This window comes from Peromyscus californicus, unplaced genomic scaffold (assembly GCF_007827085.1).
Source record: "Peromyscus californicus insignis strain IS unplaced genomic scaffold, ASM782708v3 Scaffold_16__1_contigs__length_79575227, whole genome shotgun sequence".
Taxonomy (NCBI): Eukaryota; Metazoa; Chordata; class Mammalia; order Rodentia; family Cricetidae; genus Peromyscus; species Peromyscus californicus.
This window is the reverse complement of record NW_026294458.1, coordinates 35515234-35539525: the sequence shown is the minus strand read 5'-3', so window position 1 is coordinate 35539525 and position 24292 is coordinate 35515234. Positions and strand designations below refer to the sequence as shown.

The window sequence follows — 24292 nt, the reverse complement described above, 5'->3', positions numbered from 1 at the left end:
ACGGCTAGAAATTCATGTGCCCACCCATCTTGGAATACTGAGGAGAGTATGAAAGAATAGTGTGTTAATTAAAAATACATAGGAAGAGCAGGAGATCGGAATGGTACATCAGATAAGCCTGAGTATCTCCCTCCTATTGCTTATCTACAAAGTTACATCCCTGCCAAGATAAAAGCAACCAAAGAACTCAATGGAGCTTGATTAAAGCGCTCAAATAGCTTTAAATATTGAAAATAATTAGAGTCATATTACATGCAGATGTCAAACAGAAACAATTGGTGGACTAGTTGCTCTTACTAACACTGATCAATGCATAAACAAATTTGGAACTGATTTTTCTATGATGATTTTGTTTCCAAGGCAGATCCTAAAAGACAGAAATCCCTAACTATAAGGTGCAAACTAGTTAAAGAGTTCTTGGTTAGAGTATGCACAATTGACAAGCTTTTTGTAATTAATAATGTTTTACTGGATAAAGTGTCAATCTCCACACAACTCTTTAAATTATCTATTTATTTCATGTATTTACATTCCAATGTAAATACTAGACTTTCACTCTGTAAGCTTTGAATTTATCTCTACAAATGGCTATAGAATTTGGCTATTTACTAAAAATGCAATTTTGAATCCATTCTACACTGGTTTGCAATAAATATACCAGGAGTATAATAGCCATTGTTAAGTATTCTCCCAGAACTAAAGTTGCCTTTGACAGATATCCTGGCATTTAATAATCATTCCCCTGCTGTGAAGAGTTGTACGGAACTCATGGTTTGTCATGATAAAGTAGCAGGAACACTTATATTTTTAAAGAAAGGATCATATGGTTTTTCCATCACAGGAGAAGTAACAGAACATATTGAGGAAGTCATTAATGTGTATGGCACTAATATACAGAATTTATTATGTAATATCCCAAACCATCCACACTAGGGAGAATGGACCATTCTTTCAAGTTAAGGGAACTGAGTAACATCATTTGTTTATTTTGATTTCAGGTCCATGTCACTGTAGCTAGAGTTTTCCTGCCTGGCCCACAGTCAGGACAAATCTCTAGCTACAAATGGCATCCAACGTGGTGGCAAGAGTTTCCACCTAAAAAGTGAGAAAAAAAATTCTAAAACGGAGCTAAAAACAGTTCCTAATTGTCTCTCTCAAATGAGCAGCTGCTGCTGGTTTGAGCTACTGGTGGGTTCCTAGCGTGCGTGCTCGACCTGCCGCCCTATGGCGGGAATGAGGCCTTTGCAAGTGGCACATTAAGCTGCATGGTGGATTTAGTCTTTTCTAGTACAAAACAAAAATAAGAGGTTTCTGGGCTACACGCTGCTTGGATAAAAGCATAGACCCACGATAGCTCCCAGAGCTGGCGGTAAACCACCGCCATGTTGGGAAGCTGAGGTGGGCGGAGCCAGCAGCCACAGCTGCTGCAGCTTAAAGAAATAGATTCACAATAAGACAGATTCAGATGTAATAATTTACAATGTGTGTAAAAGATACGTAGGCTTGAAAGAGACAAAAAAGGTGATATATAGAGTTATAGAAACAAATACATAGTTTTAAAAAATAAAGTCTTTAAAGAGACAGTAAAGGTAGTATAAAAAATAAGTCACGTAAAAATGGATATTACACAGAGAATCTGGATTGTGTTGTCTTTGGGATTTTTAACTGCAGAAAAACATTTGATCATAAAAGATGTTGAGTTAAACCAATATGTATATTTTAAAGATACCATGACTTCAAAATTTGGATATAAGGTTATGTTGCTTTGGAAAGGAGACTCTGCTTTTGTTCCCACAGAAAGCCAGAGGCTATGGATTTGTTGCAGATTAAGATACATCAGGTTTGACCAGCCAAGACCCCCTGAAAGGTCTCCGATGACACCATGGCCCAGATGATCCAACATCCAGAATGGTTTGAAGGCAACTGGCTCAGACGATACAGCCTCATGGACTATTCCATAATCCTAAAATTTTCTTTGTGTCCCCATAAGATACAGCGCCCCCCTCCAGCAGGAAGTAGTAAGAGAAGCTACGCCCAAATTCCCAAATTATATGTAATTTTACTTTGTTAAGGTTAAAACCTTCCTTTTTGAAAAAAAAAGGGGGGGGGGAAGTGCTGTGGGATGTTCTGTATGGCAAATGTGTTGCTGATTAGTCAATAAATAAAACACTGATTGGCCATTGGCTAGGCAGGAAGTGTAGGCGGGACAAGGAGGAGAATAAAGCTGGGAAGTGGAAGGCTGAGTCAGAGAGACACTGCCAGCTGCCAAGATGAGAAACAGCATGTGAAGATGCCCGTAAGCCACGAGCCATGTGGCAAGGTATAGATTACTGGAAATGGATTAATTTAAGCTGTAAGAACAGTTAGCAAGAAGCCTGCCACGGCCATACAGTTTGTAACCAATATAAGTCTCTGTGTTTACTTGGTTGGGTCTGACGGCTGTGGGACTGGCAGGTGAGAGAGATTTGTCCTGACTGTGGGCCAGGCAGGAAAACTCTAGCTACATGTCACTTTTAGTATTACCCTAGCCCTCAGAACTTTAGGACAACCCATTCATGTATTTCAGCTCCTTTCAGAATCCATGGGCCTTGATTTCTGTTTTCAGGTTTACCACATCAGCATATGAGTCTAACAGTTTCTCCTAAGTTCATAAAGATGTTGTTGAAAACATCTACAGGCAGGGACTTAGGGACTCTAGAAATGTCAGAACCACATTGAATTGTTCCATGTGTATATACCTACCAATTTTTTCCCTAGTCATTTCTCTGACAAAATCCCCGATGTGTTTTATAACTTAGGAGACAACGCTAGTGACCACCATACAAACTGTACGATTCACATTTGTGATTTTCACAGAATATCTCCACAGAACCAGTTAAAGAAGCAAAGCATTCAAAAGCCACTGCCTTCTGCTCAGCAATTGCTAATAATCATGGGGGTCTCACCCTATTCAAGTCACTTTTCACTTATCCACATCTTCAAAGAATGACTTTAGAAGAACATGTCATAAAAGCTATTATTATGGAAATGGTAAAACACCTGGTAAGGATCTTCCAGCCCAGTCAGGTTATTATAAAAATGGGGCAGGAGAAAGGCTTTCAATAACTAATGAGAGTTCTAACAATACATAGATAATCAAAGTCATCTTATGATACTTCTAGCAGAATCTTTACTTAATGAATTTCATATTTAACAAGGGTGATACTTGTATGGTAATAACAGTAATGAGAAGGACCCAGAGAGTCAATATTTTTCTTTAAATGCATAAGAATTAATGAACAGTGGTAAATTTTTTTTACCACATAGAATAGAATAAAATAGTCCAAGTATATTTTCTGTGCTTCCAACTATGATCTTGGTCTTTATTTACTGTATTTGTGAGCATAACACAATTAAAAGTATTTAATATAGCCTGTATAGAATATTATTCAGAAGTTATACACAACAGCGATGTTTACATTCACAATCTAACATTCACATATGGTTTATAGTTTAAGCACAGATAGCTAATGTTCTCTATTTTGAATTATCTCCAGCACTGGCCCCTTTAAAGTAACAAGCAAAAGGTTCTATGAAGCACTGGTGTAAAACCAATGTAGATACTTTCTCTTTCTCCACAGCCAAGCTCCCAGAAGTCTCAACAGGCAGGAATTTGGAAGAAACTCAAAATAAGATAGAAACATCCAGCAAACATTTTTTAGACTTCTTCCCAGGGGAAAACAGTGTGGGCCCCCTGCTGCCTCACTAAGAGATGGATAGTTAATCCACTGTGGAGTAAAGGTGAGCTGGTGTCTAACTTACTTTTCTACTGCTATGTTAAAGCACCATGAGCTTATAGAATGAAGGTAATTAATTTGGGACACCTTTCAGAAGATAGTAAGAGTACATGACCATCATGGCATGGAGCATGGCAGCAAGCAGGCAGGAAGGCACTGGGGCAGTAGCCGAGAGCTTACATCTTGAGACAAAAGCAAAAAGTAAAGAAAAATGGAGTGGAGAGGAGAGGAGAGGAGAGAAGAGGAGGGGGAAGGCAAGGAGAGAGGAAAGAAGGCAAGGAGAGAGGAGGGGAGGGGAAGGAAGAGGAGAGTGAGAGAGAGATCAGGGATACACATTATCTAAAGCCACACCTTCTGATCCTTCCCAAACAGTTCGACCAACTGAGGATCAAACATTAAACTTTTAAGCCTATGGGGGCCATTTTTATTCAAACCACTACTGTTGGGGTAAAAAATGATGAACTGAGTAATTTGTTCAAAACCTTAGAAGGTGACAAGGACTTAAATAGTCTAAGAGAATTATCACCTGAAGCTGAGAAAGAATTGGCCTTGGTAGAAAAGAAAGTACAGGAAGGACATGTGGATCCGTCGATCCAAAGCTGGATTGCATTTTGGTTATTTTACCCTCTAGGCATTCTCCTATAGGAATTTTAATGCAGAGGGAAGATATTATATTGGAATGGATATTTTTACCAAGTAAACAGAGTAAAAAAATTCTAACTTATGTGGAAAAAAATCTCTGACTTGATTTTGAAAGGAAAATTGAGACTTCGTCAATTAGCAGGAATAGACCCAGCAGAAATTGTTGTACCTTTAACTAAGGAGGACATTGAAAAATTATGGGCAGTAAGTGCACCTTGGCAAAGAGCTTGCAGTAATTTTTTGGGAGAGATTAATAGAAAATATCCCAAAAGCAATAGAATTGATCTTACAAAGACAACTGACTGGATTTTGCCTCACATTATACAGGAAAAACCCATATCTGGAGCTCATACATTTTATACAGATGCAAATAAACAAGGAAAGACAGGTTACAAATCAGAAAATTTAAGTAAAGTGGTTCAAAGTCCTTATAATTCAGTTCAAAAATTGGAATTGTATGCTATTCTGTTGGTATTAATGGATTTTTTTCAGAACCTCTCAACATAGTTACTGACTCTCAGTATGCTGAAAGAGTGGTATTACATATTGAGACTGCTGAATTTATCCCTGATGATTCAGAATTAACTTCACTATTTATTCAATTACAAGATGTAATCAGGAATAGGAATCATCCTTTATATATAACTCACATCCAATCCCATACGGGTCTGCCAGGCCCTCTAGCACAAGGTAATGATGAGACTGATAAATTATTGATAGGAAATGTGCCGGAGGCCTCAGAATTTTATCTACATTTGGCATCCATGTGGCAAAAATTCATTAAAAACTGTTGGTGGTTACAGCTCGGCCCCGGCTCAGCTAGAGTTTACAGGCCCCAGGCCGCCGGAGCTACAGTCCAGCTGTATGCAGTCAAGTGCCATACGTAGCTACAAGCGGTTGGTTACCCGTAGCTGGAGCTGATTGCAGCCAGATCGTCAACTCACATGGTTGGTGTCGAAGCGAGTTCAGGCCCAAATCGGCTCAAGCCGGAGCATGTGGCACGTAGGTTTTTCTCTTCTTTTGGTAATAGGCTTGCTTGCGTTCTCTCTCCTACCTCTCCCTCTCCCTCTCCCTCTCCCTCTCCCTCTCTCTCTCAGGGGAAGGACAGCAGTGATCGGTAAGATAAGGTGATCTTAGCTCTTGGCTACTGCTCTGATCTTTAACTCTTCATTTGGCTCTGTGTTTCTTATTTAATAAATCCGTTTAGAATTACTTCTACACACTACAGTTAGTATCTGTGTTCCACTGGTAACTTCTGGAAATTTTCAGATACCACATATTAAAAATAAAAAAATGGAGGAAACAGGTTATAAAGTTATAAATGGAGAAACAGTTATGGTGATGGGTGACTTTATAGTCTAGCAGGGAAGTAGCCAACAAAATTGCCATCAGGGTCTACTTTAGTAATACAGAGTGTGTCACACATGCCTCTAACCCCAAGGGCACGTCTCTATTAAAGTAATAAACTCTGCTAAGCATGCAATGTGACACTGTTTCTCCTTGAGGCTGTCCCTAGTAGGAAGGCCATGAACACCCCCCCCCCCCCCCCCCCCCCCCCGGCCTGTGAATAGCCACTATAATCGTTAATTTCTTTGAAGTTTTACATTTTACCTTAATCATTTCTGCCAATTTCACAATCTGATACAAGTATATGTGTGATTTTAATTTAAATTTGTGGTTCTTCTCTCTTCCTGCAATGCATCCTTAAATCCTGTTGCAAAATGTAAGTTTCTAGAAATAAGTTGTATTGAGTGTAGTGGCTTTGTAATGCCCTTTGGTTCACTCAGCTGCATAAGCAATTTTGAGAAGGCAGGGAAGGGTGACATATAATTCAGAAATGCTTCCACAGAAATGGCTAAGAAGCATGAACACTCTGGGCATTAAAGGAATGAAATTGAGTCAGTGGGAAAATGCTTTTATATGAAACCCTTATTTCTCCCAACATCATGTAGAGCTTTACAAAGAACAAACAATTAACATTTTGCGATGGTTGTTCTTCTCCCTAATTGAAAGAATTCTTAATCTTTTTAATTTACTTCCAATACAGAAAATAGGTATGCCATATGGGTACCTAAATTACTTAATTCTTAAATTAGTATTGAGGCTAACATTTGGCTTTGCATTTTCTCTGAGTCTTTAAACATGAAACATGTTTTAGTAGTGAATCATTTTAATATCGTCATGTACTGAAGGAATAATGTAGTATTATTATGTAGGTATTAAGATACTGACTATAACCACTTTTCTTACTGAATCAATATAGTTTCACCTTATATAGGATGATAAATAGTAATATCTAATAAAATTTTTGTGGAAATCTCAAGATATTGATATTTAGTTCTCAGGAGAGTAATAGTCTAAGGAGTTTAATTTTCACTATATTAAAATACTATAACAACTGATGCTTAGCATTTGCCATGCATCAGAACCATTCTCCTGATGTTTCTGGATTTAAGCCATTTAACCTTATCCTTAACAGGAACATGTAATATAGGGAGAGCTAAAAAATGCAAGGCCCATAGACACTAAGCACACAGTAGAAGAAGACATGAGCAGTTTAACTAAGTATGATTCAGAGCAGCAGAGATAAGAGCAGTGTCACTAATGGTCATTCAGCACAAAACCTTACTCAAGGGTCTACCATGCAGTCATAAACATCAGGAGTACCTGAACAGTCTTAGCTAACCCCCAGGAAGGTGATATCCTGTTAGTCCAGATAGACTCAATGCTGATTGTAAGAGTTCAACTGTTTGCTTTTCTTACTATAATATATACTAATAATTATTGAGCAATATGCAACAATGCTTGCCAGGTCACCTATAAGGACATGTATCACATGATAGATGAGGCAGTCTTCTTTGGTTTATGAATATGAAAAGTATACTGTTCTGCACAGAGAGCTTTAAGACAACCAGGCAATTAAATGTCCAACGTGGAACTCGTATCTGAAGATGGCCTATTATCATCCATGACTGTAGCAGGAGAGGTGGGACCAACTCATGGGTGATGGACCATGGGCTAGTCCACTCAGTGCCAGCAGTTACTGCCCCCCACTTCTATCACTACAGAAACCAAAAATGTCTCTCTATATTTCTGAATGACTCAGGAAGTGGAACTGCCTCAGGTAAAGCCTTCTTTGGCCTCCTCGAGGTCTGTTTTCACTCTGATGCTCCTTCTGTAGCCAGTTCTGTCATCATGGCTCCAGCATGGACTCTGGTCTACCTAAGACGCTTCCGGGCTATGAGCTTCCACATCTACTGTGAACACCCGGGAACGGGACACACAAAGCCTTTCCCGAGGATCAGGGAAATTATACAACCTTTTCCACATTTCATCACCAGGAGGGAAGGCAGTCAGTAAACAGCACATGGTGTTTAAGAGACACTGATTTTTAACTGATGAAGAAAACAGTAGGAAAGTTTTTAAAGATTAAAGACATTCCTTTAACCTTTGTTCATAGCTATTTTTCTCCTGCCATAGTCACCCGCTTACTAATATTTTATTGGTTATGGCATTAAGATTGAACCTAGGACCTAATGCATACTAGGCAAGTATTGCAGCATATATTAGTATAATAAAAGCTGGGGCTTTCTGTTTTTTGCTTTTTAGAAAGTATTAATGCTAATACTACAAGAATTAATTCAGCTTCAATCAGAAGCTGAGCCCATCAATTGCTTTATTTTACATTTAATTTCTTAATTCTTTTCCTAAGTTACTTTACATATTTGGTGAGTAATGTATTCCATTCAAGATAAATGCTAATAAACTATTAAGAATTTGCTGATGTCTTTCCTAATATTAAGAAGATGTTTGAGCAGCAACAGACATCTTCTCTTCCCTGTGATGACTGAGGAAGCTGTGATGTTCTCTTCCATCAAATATGGACTACTTGGGGCTCATCTCACACAGACCCAATTATTTAGGAAATCTGACAGCTCAGAAATTCAGGTAATGACACAGATTTGGGCAAAATCTAAAACACTTTCCAGTTAAATCATAAAATGCCTTCCATCCAATAAGGCAAGTAACTCACTGTCTTACAGAATTGTGGGTTCTCTCTGCCTATTAGAAACATCGTCATTACTAAATATCCTTAACTTATTAATGAATGCCAAGGAAACAATCTGTATGCCATGACTTATAAATATCAGTTGTTGGAAATCTCTGTGATAACTGGAAAATACAATCAGCTCAGTTCTCTATGCAGTGATGGAAGGATTATCAATTTAATGAAGGCAACAAGCTTAAGACAGACAAGAACAATTGTACAATATGGTCATCAACCAGTTCATGAAAGGAGAAAAAGATGAGCAACTGAAATGGAATATGAAAAAATTGAATCATTCTGCTGGCAAATGATTGACAGTCACTCTTGAGTTGGGAAAATGAGACACTTTAAAAAGGAATGAATAGACGCTGAGACAATGATGATTATAAAACAGAGGAAGAACAGGCATGAAGAATGGCTTCGTGTCAAAGACCTCAGTCTTGGTTCATAACCTTTTCTCTAACGCATCACTGCATAAACCTTATTGAAATCTGGCCTTTCATGCAATATATTTATTCTTTAAATAAAGTGGAGATAAAAGAGAGACATTGGATCAGGAAACTGCCCTCAGAGAGCAGGTGCACATGCACTTACTGGTTTTCTTTAAATAGCTACTGAGTATGTCTGGGTGACAGGAACAGTAAGTGTGATTTGGTCTTAGGAATTTACAGTCCTCTATAATAACTTAGCACAATGATTGTATCAAGACGTATAAACAGAGCAATAAGAACGTGGTTTTACAGTAATATTTTTCCCAATTATTCATTCATACAGAATTTATGCTTATATTCGTACTAAAATTTAGGATGCATTGAAAGTTAAGTGGCAGAGGTTGGTGAAATAATACATAAGTCACGATCTGCTTAACTTGCTAGCAGCAGATTAGTAGACATAAGAAACATTTAATTAAATCATGACATCAAATTAAAACCAAATAACTGTAATTTAATTACCTTTCTAAAATATCTAACTGCCATAGAAGTGTGGAACACTGAAGGCCAGAGACTTATCACGGGACAGAAGCCAGGAATGCCGGAGAGCATCCTTCTCTTGGTGGGGCTAACCACAGAAGAGAGAGGATTACTCTGAAAACCTCTCATTTTCCCCGACAGATACCTCCCAAAGCAGCAGAGGGAACAAATCCAGAAAGGCCAGAGAGGGTGGAAAGCAGCAGGCCTGTTCCTCCCCTGCGCATTTCGTTCTCAGTTTGTGTTACGGGAGTCATTGTGAGAAGAGGCCTCAGCTTCACGTTCATTCAGGTGAAGCAGGCCAGGACTGCAGCTCTTCACAAACTGATAGAGGCAAAGGTTTTTCCCTTCTCTAAGCGGCAAGGTACACAAAGTTCGAAAGAGAAGTATTCTGGGAGCCACATCCCCAATCCCCATATGGAACACTGAAAGAAAACCCATTCAGTCAGGAAAACTGAAATGCCTTTCTCCAAGCTAGAAAGCTTTTACCACAGAGGTCATATGAACTTCGCGAGCTGTTGCATGTTTCTCAAATACTTTCCTGCTTTTCCAGGTTACCCAGGTATTCAATAAACATTCTTTAAATGCACCCTGCACCCTATACCTGGGGCAACATGCTTTCTTAAAGGGCCAGGTAAGAAATACTTTAGGTCTTGCAGATCAAGAGACTAAAATGAACATGATTATATAAGTGCTCCATTATCACCTCAATACAGTTCACTTGATATGCAAAATTGTCACTTCAAGGGAAAACTGCCATCAACCAATGAAGCCAATGTTACAAGCATATACTACGTTATTCCCACTGTCACTTTGCAGCTTTCTTCTCGGTTTTGAATGAGTCTCTCATAGGGCCTGAGACATGGCCAGACTGGCACAACAGTGAGCTCGCATTCAGATATTCAGATGTCCTCTGGCTGAGGGCAAGCATCATCTCTGGTGTGCCAGTGTAGCCCTTTTTACATGCACAGGATGCAATGATTTCTACTAATTCAGATTGTGAAGTGTGTCACAAGGCATTCAGCACACAGTATTCTTTTTTTTTTTTTCAAGACAGGGTTTCTCTGTGTAGTTTTGATGCCTGTCTTGGATCTTGCTCAGTAGACCAGGCTGGCCTCGAACTCACAGAGATCCACCTAGCTCTGCCTCCACAGTGCTGGGATTAAAGGCCTGTGCCGCCACCACCACCCGGCTAGCAGTCCTAAATACAATTAACAGGGACAGTATACCAAGCATTTGTGGTTTCTGTGACTTGACACTATGTTACTGTCTGAAATCCAAGATCTCATTTGGTCATTCCAACAGTTAATGGGAGGAACTGCTGTTGCTGTCCTGCTTTACAAGAGGAAGCCAACATCAGGAGTGGAAGTAATCAGCTTAAGGAAGTCCCAGTTCTAGCCTGTAACAGAACTGGTGTCACCCCTTCTTAAAGGCAGAATTTTAGTTGGCTGGGGACTCAAGTCATACTTGTCTCTAAGACTTCTTTCTTTCTTATTCATCATTTAAAGTTACTGAGGGATAACAACTTTCTCTTGGATCAAAGAGGTCATGTAATTAAAAAAAATTCTCAACAGCTGTTATCACTGAAAGATGAAACATACAGTAGTTTCTGAGTTAGCTTATGAAACTTACGTAAATCTAACAGTGTGAAGAACCAACATCATCATCCCAGCCCAAGGCTGAATCTGAGAGTGGTAAAATTGGGGATATCAACATAACTTCACATACAAAATCTTTCATCTAAAAATAATAAGGGAATGTCTGAAGTCAGCATGAAACTCTGGGACAGAGAAAATGCAAGAATTTTCTTTCAGTGAAGTTTGATACAGCCTTGAAGTAGCTATAAAAATGGCCTCTCCTGTGGTCTGCATCAATTATTTTCCTACTACAGCAATAGGTACACAGTGTAAACAATGTGAAGTGGCCATCACGATCGCCACCCACCTTAGTGGCAAATGGTTCTCCTTAGGGCTACCTTGGAAAGCTTGGAGGCCAACCTGAACTCCAGAGGGATGAGCACTGTGGTTGATTAGTCATGTCTGCAAGAGCCAGGAGGCAGACAGTTCACTCCTCTACAGATGCTCCCACAGCAATTAATCCCACTGTGACTTCCACAGCGTAAAACTTCTCAATCTAATCTGAATTTCATGTGCATTTCTATACACCAACAAGCACTCTGATATCTAGGGATATATCTCCCAGTCCTGATTTCTAAATTATTCAAGCAGCACGCTGATTCTTTTGTGAAGTAAACACCAGTGGGCAGTAGCATCCACTTTCAGTTCCTACGGCCAGTTTTCTAAATTAACAAGCAAACCTCAAATTACAGTACACTCACTGAGATGAATTTATGTGACATCTTATAAATTGAACACCAAGACGTCGTTTCTGTTAAGAAAATAAATCTACTCAACACTTCTAGACTCAACAGAAATGTTAATCACGTGCATCTTACCATTTGCAAATAAAATAACTTCCTTTCTTCATTTTTTCTTCACATCTATTCATCTCATTCTTGGATATTTAATTCTATACAAATGTTCTCATCTGCCTCTCATGAGTTTTAAAACCAGGTGGCTACCTTAGTAGATGATTCTGCTTGAGCTACTATTTTATGAATTGGTCAATATTGCTTACAGTTTTTAAAATTATTTTATTTTTGAGCTAATATAATCACACAATCGCCCCCTTTCTTCCCTTCAAACCTGTCCATAATACCCCCTCCTGCTCTCTTTCAAATTAATGGCCTCTTTTCTCACTAACTGTTGTGAGATGCATACATGTATATGCATATATACATATATTTCTAAATATAACATACTCCATCTGCATAATGTTACTTGTATGCATGCTTTCAGGGCTGACCGTTTGGTACTGGACAACCAAGTGGAGTGCTCTTCCTGGGAAGGATTATCTCTCCCACTGCCAGCACTTCTTAGCTGCCTGCAGTTACTCCAGTGGGGGTGAGGCCTCACGGTCTTTCCCTTGTCCATTTTGGGCATGTTTATTGTTGTCCTTGTTCAGTGCATATTCAGGCAGTCATATTAGTGAGACTTATCGATGTACCTTCTGAGATTAAGAGACACAGAAAATCCATAGTCCTCTGGTGCTTTGGGATGGTCTTTCTTTACACTGTGAATATGTGTTGCTACCACTGGTTAATAAAGAAGTTGCTATGGCCTATGGCAAGGCAGAGGAGAGCTAGGCAGGAAATCCAAACAGAGAGACAGGGAGAAGAAAGGCAGAGTCACGGGAGATGCTGAGTGCTGCTGAGGAACAAGATGTAATGGAACACAGGTAAGGCCATGTAGCCATGTGGCAAAACATAGTTCAGTAGAAATGGGTTAATTTAAGACGAAAGAGCTAGCTAAAAGCCTGAGCGATAGACAAAACAGTTTGTAATTAATATTAAGCCTCTGAGTGATTATTTTATAAGCTGCTGCAGGCCAGACTGGACACAGGAAAACGTCCAGCTACACACTGGCTCTTACAATCTTTCTGTCCCCTTTCCACACTGTTCCCTAAGCCTTAAATGCAGGAGTATTTTACGGATGTACCCAATAGGACTGGGCTGCACAACTCTGTATTTTGCTTGGTTGTGGTTTTCCACAGTGGTCTCTATCTGTTGCAAAGAGAAATTTCCTTGATGAGGAATGAGGACGACACTTTTTTTAAAATGGAAAACTGCTTGTATTTTAACCTTAGTTTTGAATCAAGAATGCTTTCTTAGACAAACACATGAACACACATAGACTACTTGAGACTGATTTCTTAGTCCTCTCACAGCATGAAAGCTACATTCATGAATTCTGGTTTACCTTTCGAACACTCGCCAGCCTGTTCATCATCAAGGACTCCTCTCGATCATCATCATCATCCAAGTCAAGCATGGGGATGCTGAAAGGGTCGATGATGCTGCAGCACCTGGACCCTTCATCTCTGGGATCAAAGGGATCCACGATGATGGGCTCAGTTCCTTTTATCTCACAGCGACAGAAGGGGCAGCCTTGGCCATCGGACTCCTAAACAAAGAAAACACGCTCATTGATTCAAAACAATCCAGGGGACTCTAAAGATTGCACATCTATAAAATGTTTCACAAGTTTGTGGGTCATGGGTGGAGACAAGATGTCTTGAAGGAGCAGTTGAGTAAAAAAAGATTGTAAGACAACAAAATATATAATGAGGCTCGGTATTAAATTTACCAAAGAGCAAAATTCCTTTCAAGGAGCTTAATTTTCACAAGTATGCATCTTTAATTCTAATGTACAAGGCTTTATAGTCCTCAGATACTGAAAAATGAATTACATCCCTCTTCAAAACAATGCCAATTAAATATTCTATAAAAAGAACATGTTGGCAAAATTAAAAATGATTAAAGCAATAATAAATAGTAATGAAAGCAACCTATTTGAAGTCTACTTTGGAAAAGTTCTTGTGCATATTAACTGTGGGTAAATATTTCTGCTTAAACTGACTAGGGTTTGCTAAATCTTGATTAATAAGGAATGAGTAGGGAAAATATTAATGAGAAGTAACCATCTGTGCTGAAAGCCTTATGATCTATATCTTACACATCCCCTAAAAGGATCATGCATTGAAGGCTCAGTTGCTAGTCTACGGTGTCACCTTTGTGACGTGAGGCCTCGTGCAAGTGTGGTGAGGCATACTCAAGTGTGTCCATGAAGGGGTTATTAGGACACTTTCCCCTTCCAATCCTTCCCTCTGCTTTCTAGATGCTATGAGGTGAAGAGCTTTACTCCATCACATGCTTGATCACCAATCCAAAGCAACAAAGTCAACCAACCAGGGCCTAAAACCTTGGAAGCCATGAGCCAAAGGAAGTTCTCATTCCTTAAGTTGATTTATCTCAGAGAGTTCTGACTCATCAGTGGGAAGCTGATCGTGTTCATATGGAATATAACATTATAAGATATGAAGCACCTCCCAATCCAGCTTTCAAATTATAAGCTACAAAAGATTTGTTCAAATACTTTAGGGCTAGAAATGTCTTTATTGGTGATCACTAGAGGTTTTGTTCGGCCTTCCACATTCATGTCCCTAACTAAGCTCTAACAGCATAAAATATTCACAGTTGGGAGCAGACAGAATGGTACGGTCTTGCTGTGGGATGTTCTGTATGTCAAATGTGTTGCTGATTAGTCAATAATTAAAACACTGATTGGCCATTGGCTAGGCAGGAAGTGTAGGCGGGACAAGGAGGAGAATAAAGCTGGGAAGTGGAAGGCTGAGTCAGAGAGACTGCCAGCCGCCACTATGAGAAACAGAATGTGAAGATACCGGTAAGCCACGAGCCATGTGGCAAGGTATAAATTTATAAAAATGGATTAATTTAAGCTGAAAGAACAGTTAGCAAGAAGCCTGCCATGGCCATACAGTTTGAAACCAATACAAGTCTCTGTGTTTACTTGGTCGGGTCTGATAGGCTGTGGGACTGGCAGGTGAGAGAGATTTGCCCTGACTGTGGGCCAGGCAGGAAAACTCTAGCAACATGGTCTCTCATCTGCCTTCTAGAAACAGGAGGTAAAAGACATTCACCACCATGGCATTTTTGTATTATACACTTAATTTAGTACTACATTTTAAAATGTCAAAAATCAAAAGAAAAAAAAAAACAGTTTAAGGGACAAACAGGGCAAATTAGCATCATTTTTGCAGGCAGATACACAGAAATCATCCTGTACTTAACTCAGGCCTATTGTATTGTATCAGCTTGGCCTATGGGAAGTTGAATCACCTGATGTCAACAATATGGCTTCAGAGCATTGCAAAAAAATTCTCTTCCTCTCCTCTTACTAGACAGATTCCAGATGTCTACTCTGAAGCAGATACGATTGGCCTATAGTTTCCTTTAACTTCTCTTGGATTAACAAACTAAATACCTTCTTTGTAAAGTATATTATCAAAAAGAAAAAAATGCAAATTGGATGGCTTAATGAAAAGAAGCTGCAACATCACCTTATTCATATGCTTTTACACAATTTTTAAAAACTTGTAATAGTAAATAACTAGATACATGAATGAGTAAACACCCACACACATCAAATAGAGAGAGGGAGCAAGGGAGTGAAGGATGGAAGCAGGGAGGGAGAGAAGGAGAGAGAGAATGCACATATCAGCATGTTCAGAACTGATGAACTTAAATGTTCTGTGACCCATAATTTCACACATGATAAAAACAAGATTGAATTCTTCCATTTTGGATAATCTCCTTACTTTAATATTTTTAACACCTCGAAACTTTAAAGAAATATAAACTTTCCTAGTACGATTTGATGAAAAGAACTTTAAGTTAAGAGAACAGTCAATACAAGTTATCTGGATGAAGTTTTACTGTGAAGGTTAAAATCTGTACTGTGTGTCTGTACTGGTGCGTCTGTATAGATCTACATTATATTGAGTCATTTAAGAAAGCTAGCTCTTCATGTGAAGTGGAAAAGGCACTCACGTTCTCTGTAACAAGAATGCATGACAAATGAATGGAAAGCAGATTCTGAGCCCTATGTGGATATTTCATTCATTACACAATTTAAACATTATTATAGCAAATTAAAATTAAAATGTAGAGTGTAATGAATACATGTATGCACTGCTCAGCTTGACCAACAATTAATTTATGCCTAATATGTTTCCTCTGTACCTTCACATCTTCCACTTGTCAATTATTTTGAAGCACAGTCTACATATTATATAACTTGATCCATATATGTCTTAGTATAGATACCTAAATGCATCATTTAAAAATCTATGTATAACTGCTATAACTAATATAATTCATTCAAATTGAATCATAAAGCCACATCATGTGTTAATACAGTTTCTGGAAGCTGTAATACTTTTTGCTGTGTTCTTACTCCCAGTTCCATTTCCACGCAGCTCTGGCTAAGGATGGTTTGCATTAACACCTCTTTCCCTCCTAAGATTGACTGGCTTTACTTTAGAAAGAGGAGGAAGTGATAGGTAACAACATCCTGGTAACACAAGAGAAAGAAAGACTGGACATGGTTCTTCTAAACAAGGACTTAAGTGCTTCCTCTAACCTTCTTATCTGGCAGTTTAATTTTATGAAAATTATTAATGTGTGTTGCAAACATGAGAGTAGATATCTCAAAAGACATTTTCTGATCAGTTTGACCTGTTGATGGTAGGACGAATTTACCCACAATGTAAGTGGAGAAGAACTACCCACAAGTAACCGCTTTTCTTAGACTGGAACATATGCACATTTCATGGATGTTGAGTGTAAACAGCTACACTGACACCCCCTGTGATGGGCAAACAGCTCACACTGCCTGCAGAACTTACTCTTGTATAACTTCACCCTTCACTCTTTTCCTTTAACTACTCTCATATGCAAATGAAACAGAACCATCAATTCTCAAATGCCACTTTGCTTACTCTGCCTTGGTTTCTGTCACATGGTTGATTGACTACAGATGAAGAATGTCTAGAATAGACACATAACTCATCAGAATTGTGCATCCATAATTAAAATAATGTTCATGTCAACATATACTGAAGTCAGGATCAAAGAACATATGTTATTGGAGAAGAAAGAACAATAAATAATTCTGCTCTAGTCCTTAACATGTTCACAACTTGTGAATGTTAAGAGGAAGTATTTAAGATTCCTTTTATTCTAATTGACTCAGTAGCTTTCACTTCCCCAATGAAGAAATACTTCAAAATTAAAGGTCAGAGAAGTTACCAGTGACTACTACAGCTACATGAATATTGCCTGTAATATACTCATGATACAGTAACTCTGATTTATATACCATCCATTAACACTATGAGCCAGTATTATACATAAGCATAACTTTAAGTAACATCACAATGAATTTCCAATAATAGAACATACAGAAAAATTAATGTAGAAAACACATCTGCTTGACTATAAACACTCTATATAAGAGCCCAAGTAAACAATACAAGTACCAACTTCCACCTGAATCACTGTGTGTTTTACTTATATGTTGCTCAGAAATACACTACGTCCCAAACATTTTTCCATTAGACATCTTAATATAAGTATTATACTTGTAATTTACTTGCTTTCAGAATGATTAGAGAAACACTTTGACTAACAGTCAATCACTTTCTCTAGAACATGGTGTATGTGATGTATCCATGTGCATGTTCCCAGGGCTGGGTCTATGCATGCCAGGGGTCCATGCTGACTGTCTCCCTTTATTTGCTTTCCACCTCCGTTTTAGACATAGAGTTCCTCAGTAAGCCAGGAGCTCACCATTTTGGTAAAGTTCCTAGTCTGCAAGTCCTGGGGATCTTCCCGTTTCTAAACCTTCCCCTACAGACATGTGCCAGGCTATAGGAATCTAGGAGGCCAAACTCAGGTTCTCATGCTTGTGCAGAAACACTTTCCAACTGAGACAGCTACCAGGCCACAGCCAAGCACTTTCTATCTTCTCACATATACAATATATATGGAAGGCTCCGGGACACAAGTATACTCATAGGGATCCCACTTTGGAACGCATTTCATATTTTCCCCATGTTTCTAAGTGAATGTGTGTTTTATCCTTATTAATTACTTGTAATTTATATCATCTTTCTATATTTTATGCTTTTGGCATTTACCATGGATATTTTTTATTATTGACAGTTATGTGAAATAATTAGATCAGAATAATAGATTTAAGAGTAGGTCACAACTTTATTAAACATTTTCATATTTCAAGAAATGTAATAATAACTTCTTGTTGAAAGTAAGGGAAAGTGAAGATTAAATGCTCCAATGTGAAAGAGAGCTCTGCTTTGGTATTTTATAATGGATGAGGGGGAAGACTCTGGTGCCTTAAAATCTCACAGCTTTGCTATGGAAGATCTAGAGAATTGTATAGTAAATCACAAAATGCTCCAAGGCATTCTGACTTAGAGCATCATAACTGGACTTCTACCACCACCATACACTAGACAGCTCACTGCCTTTTATTTGCAAGGTATAATGACATAACACACCATTTAAAGGGCATTATTTGGTGATAATGACTATTAAGTGAGGTTAACTAGTTCAAAGCTTAGCAAAGTACTGCACAAATTCCACTTGCAAATAAAAATACCTTCAAAACTAAGCAAATGTGATCACTGAGGGAACATAACAGCATCTGAAATGAAACTTAGTTCTGGAGGAATTCCATCTTTTCCAGAGATGAATATGGTTTAATCTCAATTCTGAATCATTGGTATAACACTGCTTAACCATAACTAGAAATAAGGGATGTCTGCTAAATGATGCTTTCTGAAGGACTGTTATAAACTCATTTATATGATATTACCTTGTTTGTCCTCCTATATACTCCCAGTCTCCATTCTACTTCCCCAGTAAGAAAATTAAGGGTTTTCACAATCTGATAGAGGCCACACTTAGTTAAGCAATACTGTGCAGAAAATCAAGGCAAAGACACCTGTTTCAGGAGCCTAATCACTTCATCCCAAGACTTGACTATAACACGATAATTTATCAATGTCAGGTCATAGCCTAGGTAAAGGTTCACATGAGCCTCTGGTCACTTATTAACGGACACATTTTTGTTAAACTGATATGCTTAAACTGTAAGTTTTGAAATAAAAGAAATATGATAGTCAATGGATATGCTGTTCAAACACTCAGTTTCTTCACAGGATGATGGACAGCTCATCTCTACAATCTGTGGCATGACAGCAAGAGCATTTCATCCTAAAATCTGTGCCTTAAATATAGAGCAGTGGTTCTCAACCTGTGGGTCGTGACCCCTTTGGGGACTCACATAGCAGATAGCCTGCATATCAGATATTTAAATTACGATTCATAACATCAGCAAAATTACAGTTATAAAGTAGCAATAAAAACAATTTTATGGTTGGGGGTCACCATAACAAGAGAAACTGTATTCAAGGGTCACAGCATTAGGAAAGTTGAGAACCATTAATCTAGAATATCATACACATTGCTCTTAAGTCAGCAAACATTTTACTTAATGCTACCAACTTTCAAACAACCCAAGCCAGAAAGACTCATGAGACAGCTCTAAGGTTCAGAGCACTTGTTGCTCCTGCAGAAAACCAGGGTTCAGTCTGTAACACTCACATGGTGGTTCACACCTGCCTGTAACTTTAGTCCTTTTCTGGCCTCCACGGGCACCAGGCACAGCTGTGGCATATAAAACATGCATGCTGGCAAAACATTTCATACACATGAAATAAAAATAACTCTGAAAAAAGAATGGTTCACGTCAGAGTGTTAGAGTCAATGACTACTGTTTCCTAAGTGTCCATTTCTGTTAGGCTTCAGATATATGGTGATGTGGTGAGAGTCCACCTGTTTAGTCAGGAGACTCAGAATCTAGCATTTGTTTTATTTTCTCTGGAGTGGGTGAGATGGTTCAGCAAGTACAGGCATTTTCCTTCAAGCCTACAGACCTGCAGCAGACACATCTGTAATCCCAGCGCCTCTGTGACAAAATGGGAGGTGGATCTAGGAGCATGGCCAGGAAGTTCTCCAGAGGGCCAGACTGGAGTATTCAGCAGGCACAAGTAAGAGGGACCAGGCCTCAGAAAGGTGAGGAAGAGGTCAGATTCCTCAGAGGTTCCTCTGTCCCTCTCCTGCCCTCTCTCAGTCCCGTGCAAGCCCAGCCATGCCCACGCCATTACTCTAGCTCAGGAAGTCACTACAACATTTTTGGCCAAATTTTATTCTACCACACTAACTCAAAAAAGATGCAACAGAAGCCAAAGTTTGAGGCATCCATTTTAATCACTCTTAAAGGCAAATGTTATTTTACTTTTTTATTAAAAAGTTTCTGTAAGGGTAGAAATTCGAATACTTTTGTAAAAGAAGTCAGAATAATATGTGTTTCTTACTAAGATAAGCAGTGAGCTCAATTCTCACCTCTCCCTACAATGCTCTCTTTAATCATATGGTATTAAAGCCACACTCACAGATTTGCATGTATTCACACTTTTCTAAATTACCATTTTGAACACTGCGAAGTCTCTCCTTCAAAACTGAAGTAAAACAGGAAAAAAAAATAAAGAAGTTCTTTTTATTTTTTTTTTAATTAAATGAGGTTCTTGGTAGCAATTCAAATTATAGCTGCCTAGAACTGACAGAGATAGTCATTTTTCTTTGAGAGAGTTACACTCAGGTTGCTGTCTGTGCCATCTGAAAGCCCAGAAGCCATTTGACAGACTCTTTGTCAAAACAGTGGCACAATTCCTTACCTCACACCCTATGAATTAGGGGTGTTTCATAGACTGTGCACAAAGGAGGATGTGCCGCTCAGGACAGTGAGAACAAATATTTTCTTAGCATCTTACTGACATGCGAAAGTGAGAGGGGACTCTGCAAGCTTTACTGACCAAGGGTGGAACAGAGAAGCCCCACCCAGGGTAGTGTCGCTTCAAAGGCACTGGAAAGCTGATTATTTAACTTATTTGGTATTCTGCACAAACTTTTCCATGGTTATTCAATTTATTACATAACACAGATGTTTCAGAAAATGAAAAGAAAAAAGTCTGACACCTCTTTGGGGGCATGACTAATGGGCCATTATGACAGCAATTAACGAGCAGCCACTGACAGCCGAAAGAGCTACCACTACTGTGCCTTTCTTAGGTTTATTGTTAATTACATCAAATTTAAGTCTCTAATGAATTTCAATTAAACCAAAATAGGGCATCGGACAAAAGACAATTTTGGTGGAGAATGACTTGCTAACAATGCCCTTTCTTAAACACATTATTATATACTGAGTGTCCAGGCTCAATGTTGCCTGTTGGACTCTGCATGTCCCTAAAATCATTTTCATATCAGCACACCCAACCAAAGAACTGTAAAGTAAGAGGAAACTCTCTAATGCCCACAATTTAACCTGCAGAAAAAGCTGACATCCATTTCAGGTAAATATTAGCAGCAATCCCATCTATAAAACTTTCAGGAGTAATTTTAAAGTAGAAACTGTATCTGAACTTTCCTTTAGCTTGGAGACTGGGATAGAGATACCAGTTGCTCAACAGATAGTTCCTAAAAAAAAGAACTAAGTCTCAAGGTCATGGGGCACGAACGTTGAAGTTTCCAGGTTTGCTTCTATCAAAGGGTATTGTTATTGGGTAACCACAACAGTAGATTTTTGCTGTGCATGATTTACCTTAAAAGCTTAACTTTTTCTCTGACAGTAAAAGTGGAAAATCCCATGAAATAGAACCAACAGCTTTAAAGAAAAAAAAAATGATTCTATGCTTTATCATTTTGGAACACAAGCAAAGTAAAAAGACAGAAACATCTGTTACAACCTGCCCTTCAGCAAAAGCCCCAAGTCCCAGAAATTCCTCACTAAATCTGTACCTTTAGATCCAAGGTTTGACAATATATTAAAGAACGAAAGAAATGTTCTATAGCTGTGTTCTGTTCTGTACATACACTCAGCTAAATCCAATGACCCTCAAACTGAGGTTCCAGACAGGAGGTTGTTGGAATATTGAATGTTCTTCAACTATGTTTTAATTGAATTAAGTTTATAAGACTTGTTCTTAAGAAGGGAGGCATTTTTAATAAGGATCACAAAATACTGTTGTCCATACACTCACTGGAAAGCTTTGCACACAGATGTCCTGCTCAGCAGGAGCACACTACATCACATCTGTATGTAAATGTAGAAATGCCCCTAACCCAGAAGTAGAAAGGTTGAGTGTGTGTGTGTTTTACTAGTGAGACCCCTCTGGGACACAGGGATTGCAGAATGTCACTTTAGGAACTCCAGGCCTTGTCCTAATGACAAGTTATTTAAGAACAAGAAAAAGTGTGTCAGACATCACTGCAAATAATTCTTGCGAGGACACGGTATGTAGAAGCCAGGTATCGTGGCCGTCCTTGTATCGTGGCCGTCCGTGCTGGCAATCCAGCCAGCAGTGGAGGTCAATAATGAGGTTCAAGGGCTACTGCACAGAACACATAGATCCGTGGCTACAAGCTTTAACTCTCATTCTCAGGAGGGAAGCAAGTAAAGGTCTCTGAAAGATCAGTGTCTTCTCAGGAAGAACTGTCCTGAATAAGCACTCCAGGAGGCTTCTTGCAGATGACCTACAGCACCATCCAGTTAGAACAATCTCATGCTCTCCTGCTTTCCTTCACAGCATCTAACAGAACACCGAGTATTGGATCACCACCAACATGCAGGATTCTAAGATCAGTGATCCATAGTCTAGATGGTAAATGCGTATACGTGGAAGTATTTACAATATAACCGGGGAAAAGCTCATAGAAGTCATACAAATTGAGCCAGAATACTTATTAAAACATTTTTTCATGAGAAGATATCAAAATTAATACTGAAATAAAAACTTTGCCCATTTTTCCTTAGTCTCCGACAATCAGTTTAGGGTAACAGTACTCACTCACTGATGGTGTAAGTATAATTTAATGGGTCTCTTATTTCAACTTCGTGAATACCTTTGAAACGGTTACTTTTTAAAACTTTACTTAATAAGTTACTAATTTATTGGTACTTTCTCATACAACTTCTGCTAATTTCCCCCTGACCCTGTTTGCAACGCTCGATCGTGTATGCACTTCCTCAATTTCTGAAAGTAAAACTGAGAAGTAAGCATTAAAAGGAGAACAGCAAAGGCTAATAATTTATATTACTGGACATATCTACATAGAAGGTCACTAACATCAATATGAAAACGTATGCAAGGCATCTGGGAACTGATTAGCAGCGGGAAAGAGGAAGTGCGGACACCCTTTGGAGAATGTTTGGTAATAAACAGAAAAGTCGTGGTGATGAGAAGGCAGAGCATTAACAATATGTAAGAAGCTGGAAATGATCTCATGCCCTTGTACACAACAGACTGAAACAAAGCTTTACAGAAAGTGGAAAAAAAATTATCAGGTGTCCTGTAAGAACTATATAGAATACACACACTGTTTCTCGTTTTATACTCAGGCATAATTTTAAAAACTCACCTACAAGTGGGCTACAATGTAACTGGCATTTGTAAAGTGCACTAAACAGTAGTTTTCAACCACCTACCCACCTACCTCCCCATAGCAAGCACAGCAGTAGGTCAAACACACGTCATAATGTATAACACAGCTATAGCACATGTTTGAGGACTGGAGCCCAGAGAGAACCAGCTGGAACACACAGCCCCGAAAGAGGCAGAGAGGGCTCAGTGTACACTAGCCTAATTTATGCATTCCATTTGAAAATAAATAAATAAACAAACAAATAAATAAAGCCTTTATTTTCTATCAGGAACACGTGAGAACCATTATGATTAGACTGCTTGCTTAGTGTGGGTAAGGACACAACTTGGCTCCTTCTTGATTCAATACTTGTCCTGTGATTCTGAATGGGTGTCGGGTGAAGTAGCTCTAAATACTCCTTCACAGGCAGTCAGTGGGGAGGTGAAAAGTCAACAGCACTTTGTACCAGTTCATCAGAAATGCGCCAAGGTGCAGCTGGATAGAGCTGAGTTCCACCGGCATGTCGAAACTGATCACAAGGCACTTTGGAGAAGGCCTTGCTAAGAGTACAGAATCACTGCTGCTAGCATAACCAGCAATCGAGTGCCCATCTCCTGGGAGTGATTCTTGTTCATGCCACATCAAGTCCCTCCATTCCTCCAGCAACTGCCTGCGCTGTGCAGATTCAACATCAAAATGAACAGGTTGCAAGAGAAGAGGGCAAGGATATCAAGAAAACGTAAGGCAACATATAAACCAAAAGCACATTGAAGGAGACAGGAATAGAGATGCGGACAAATTTTCTGAGGTGACAATGACCCCTGTGAGCTCACAGAGGGCCATGGAAACCTGAATCAACTGTATTTCAATT

At 38.9% G+C, this 24292-nt stretch overlaps 1 protein-coding gene across 4 annotated transcripts in view; it reads right to left on the bottom strand.

The window, feature by feature from the left end:
- The window catches only part of Cblb (Cbl proto-oncogene B), a 188027-nt gene that overhangs the window by 44775 nt on the left and 118960 nt on the right, over positions 1–24292 (bottom strand). For all 4 annotated transcript variants that reach the window (XM_052740864.1, XM_052740866.1, XM_052740865.1 and 1 more), the window contains exon 10: positions 13253–13456. In XM_052740864.1, coding sequence (XP_052596824.1) covers positions 13253–13456 — 204 coding nt within the window. The remainder of the gene's footprint in view (positions 1–13252; positions 13457–24292) is intronic.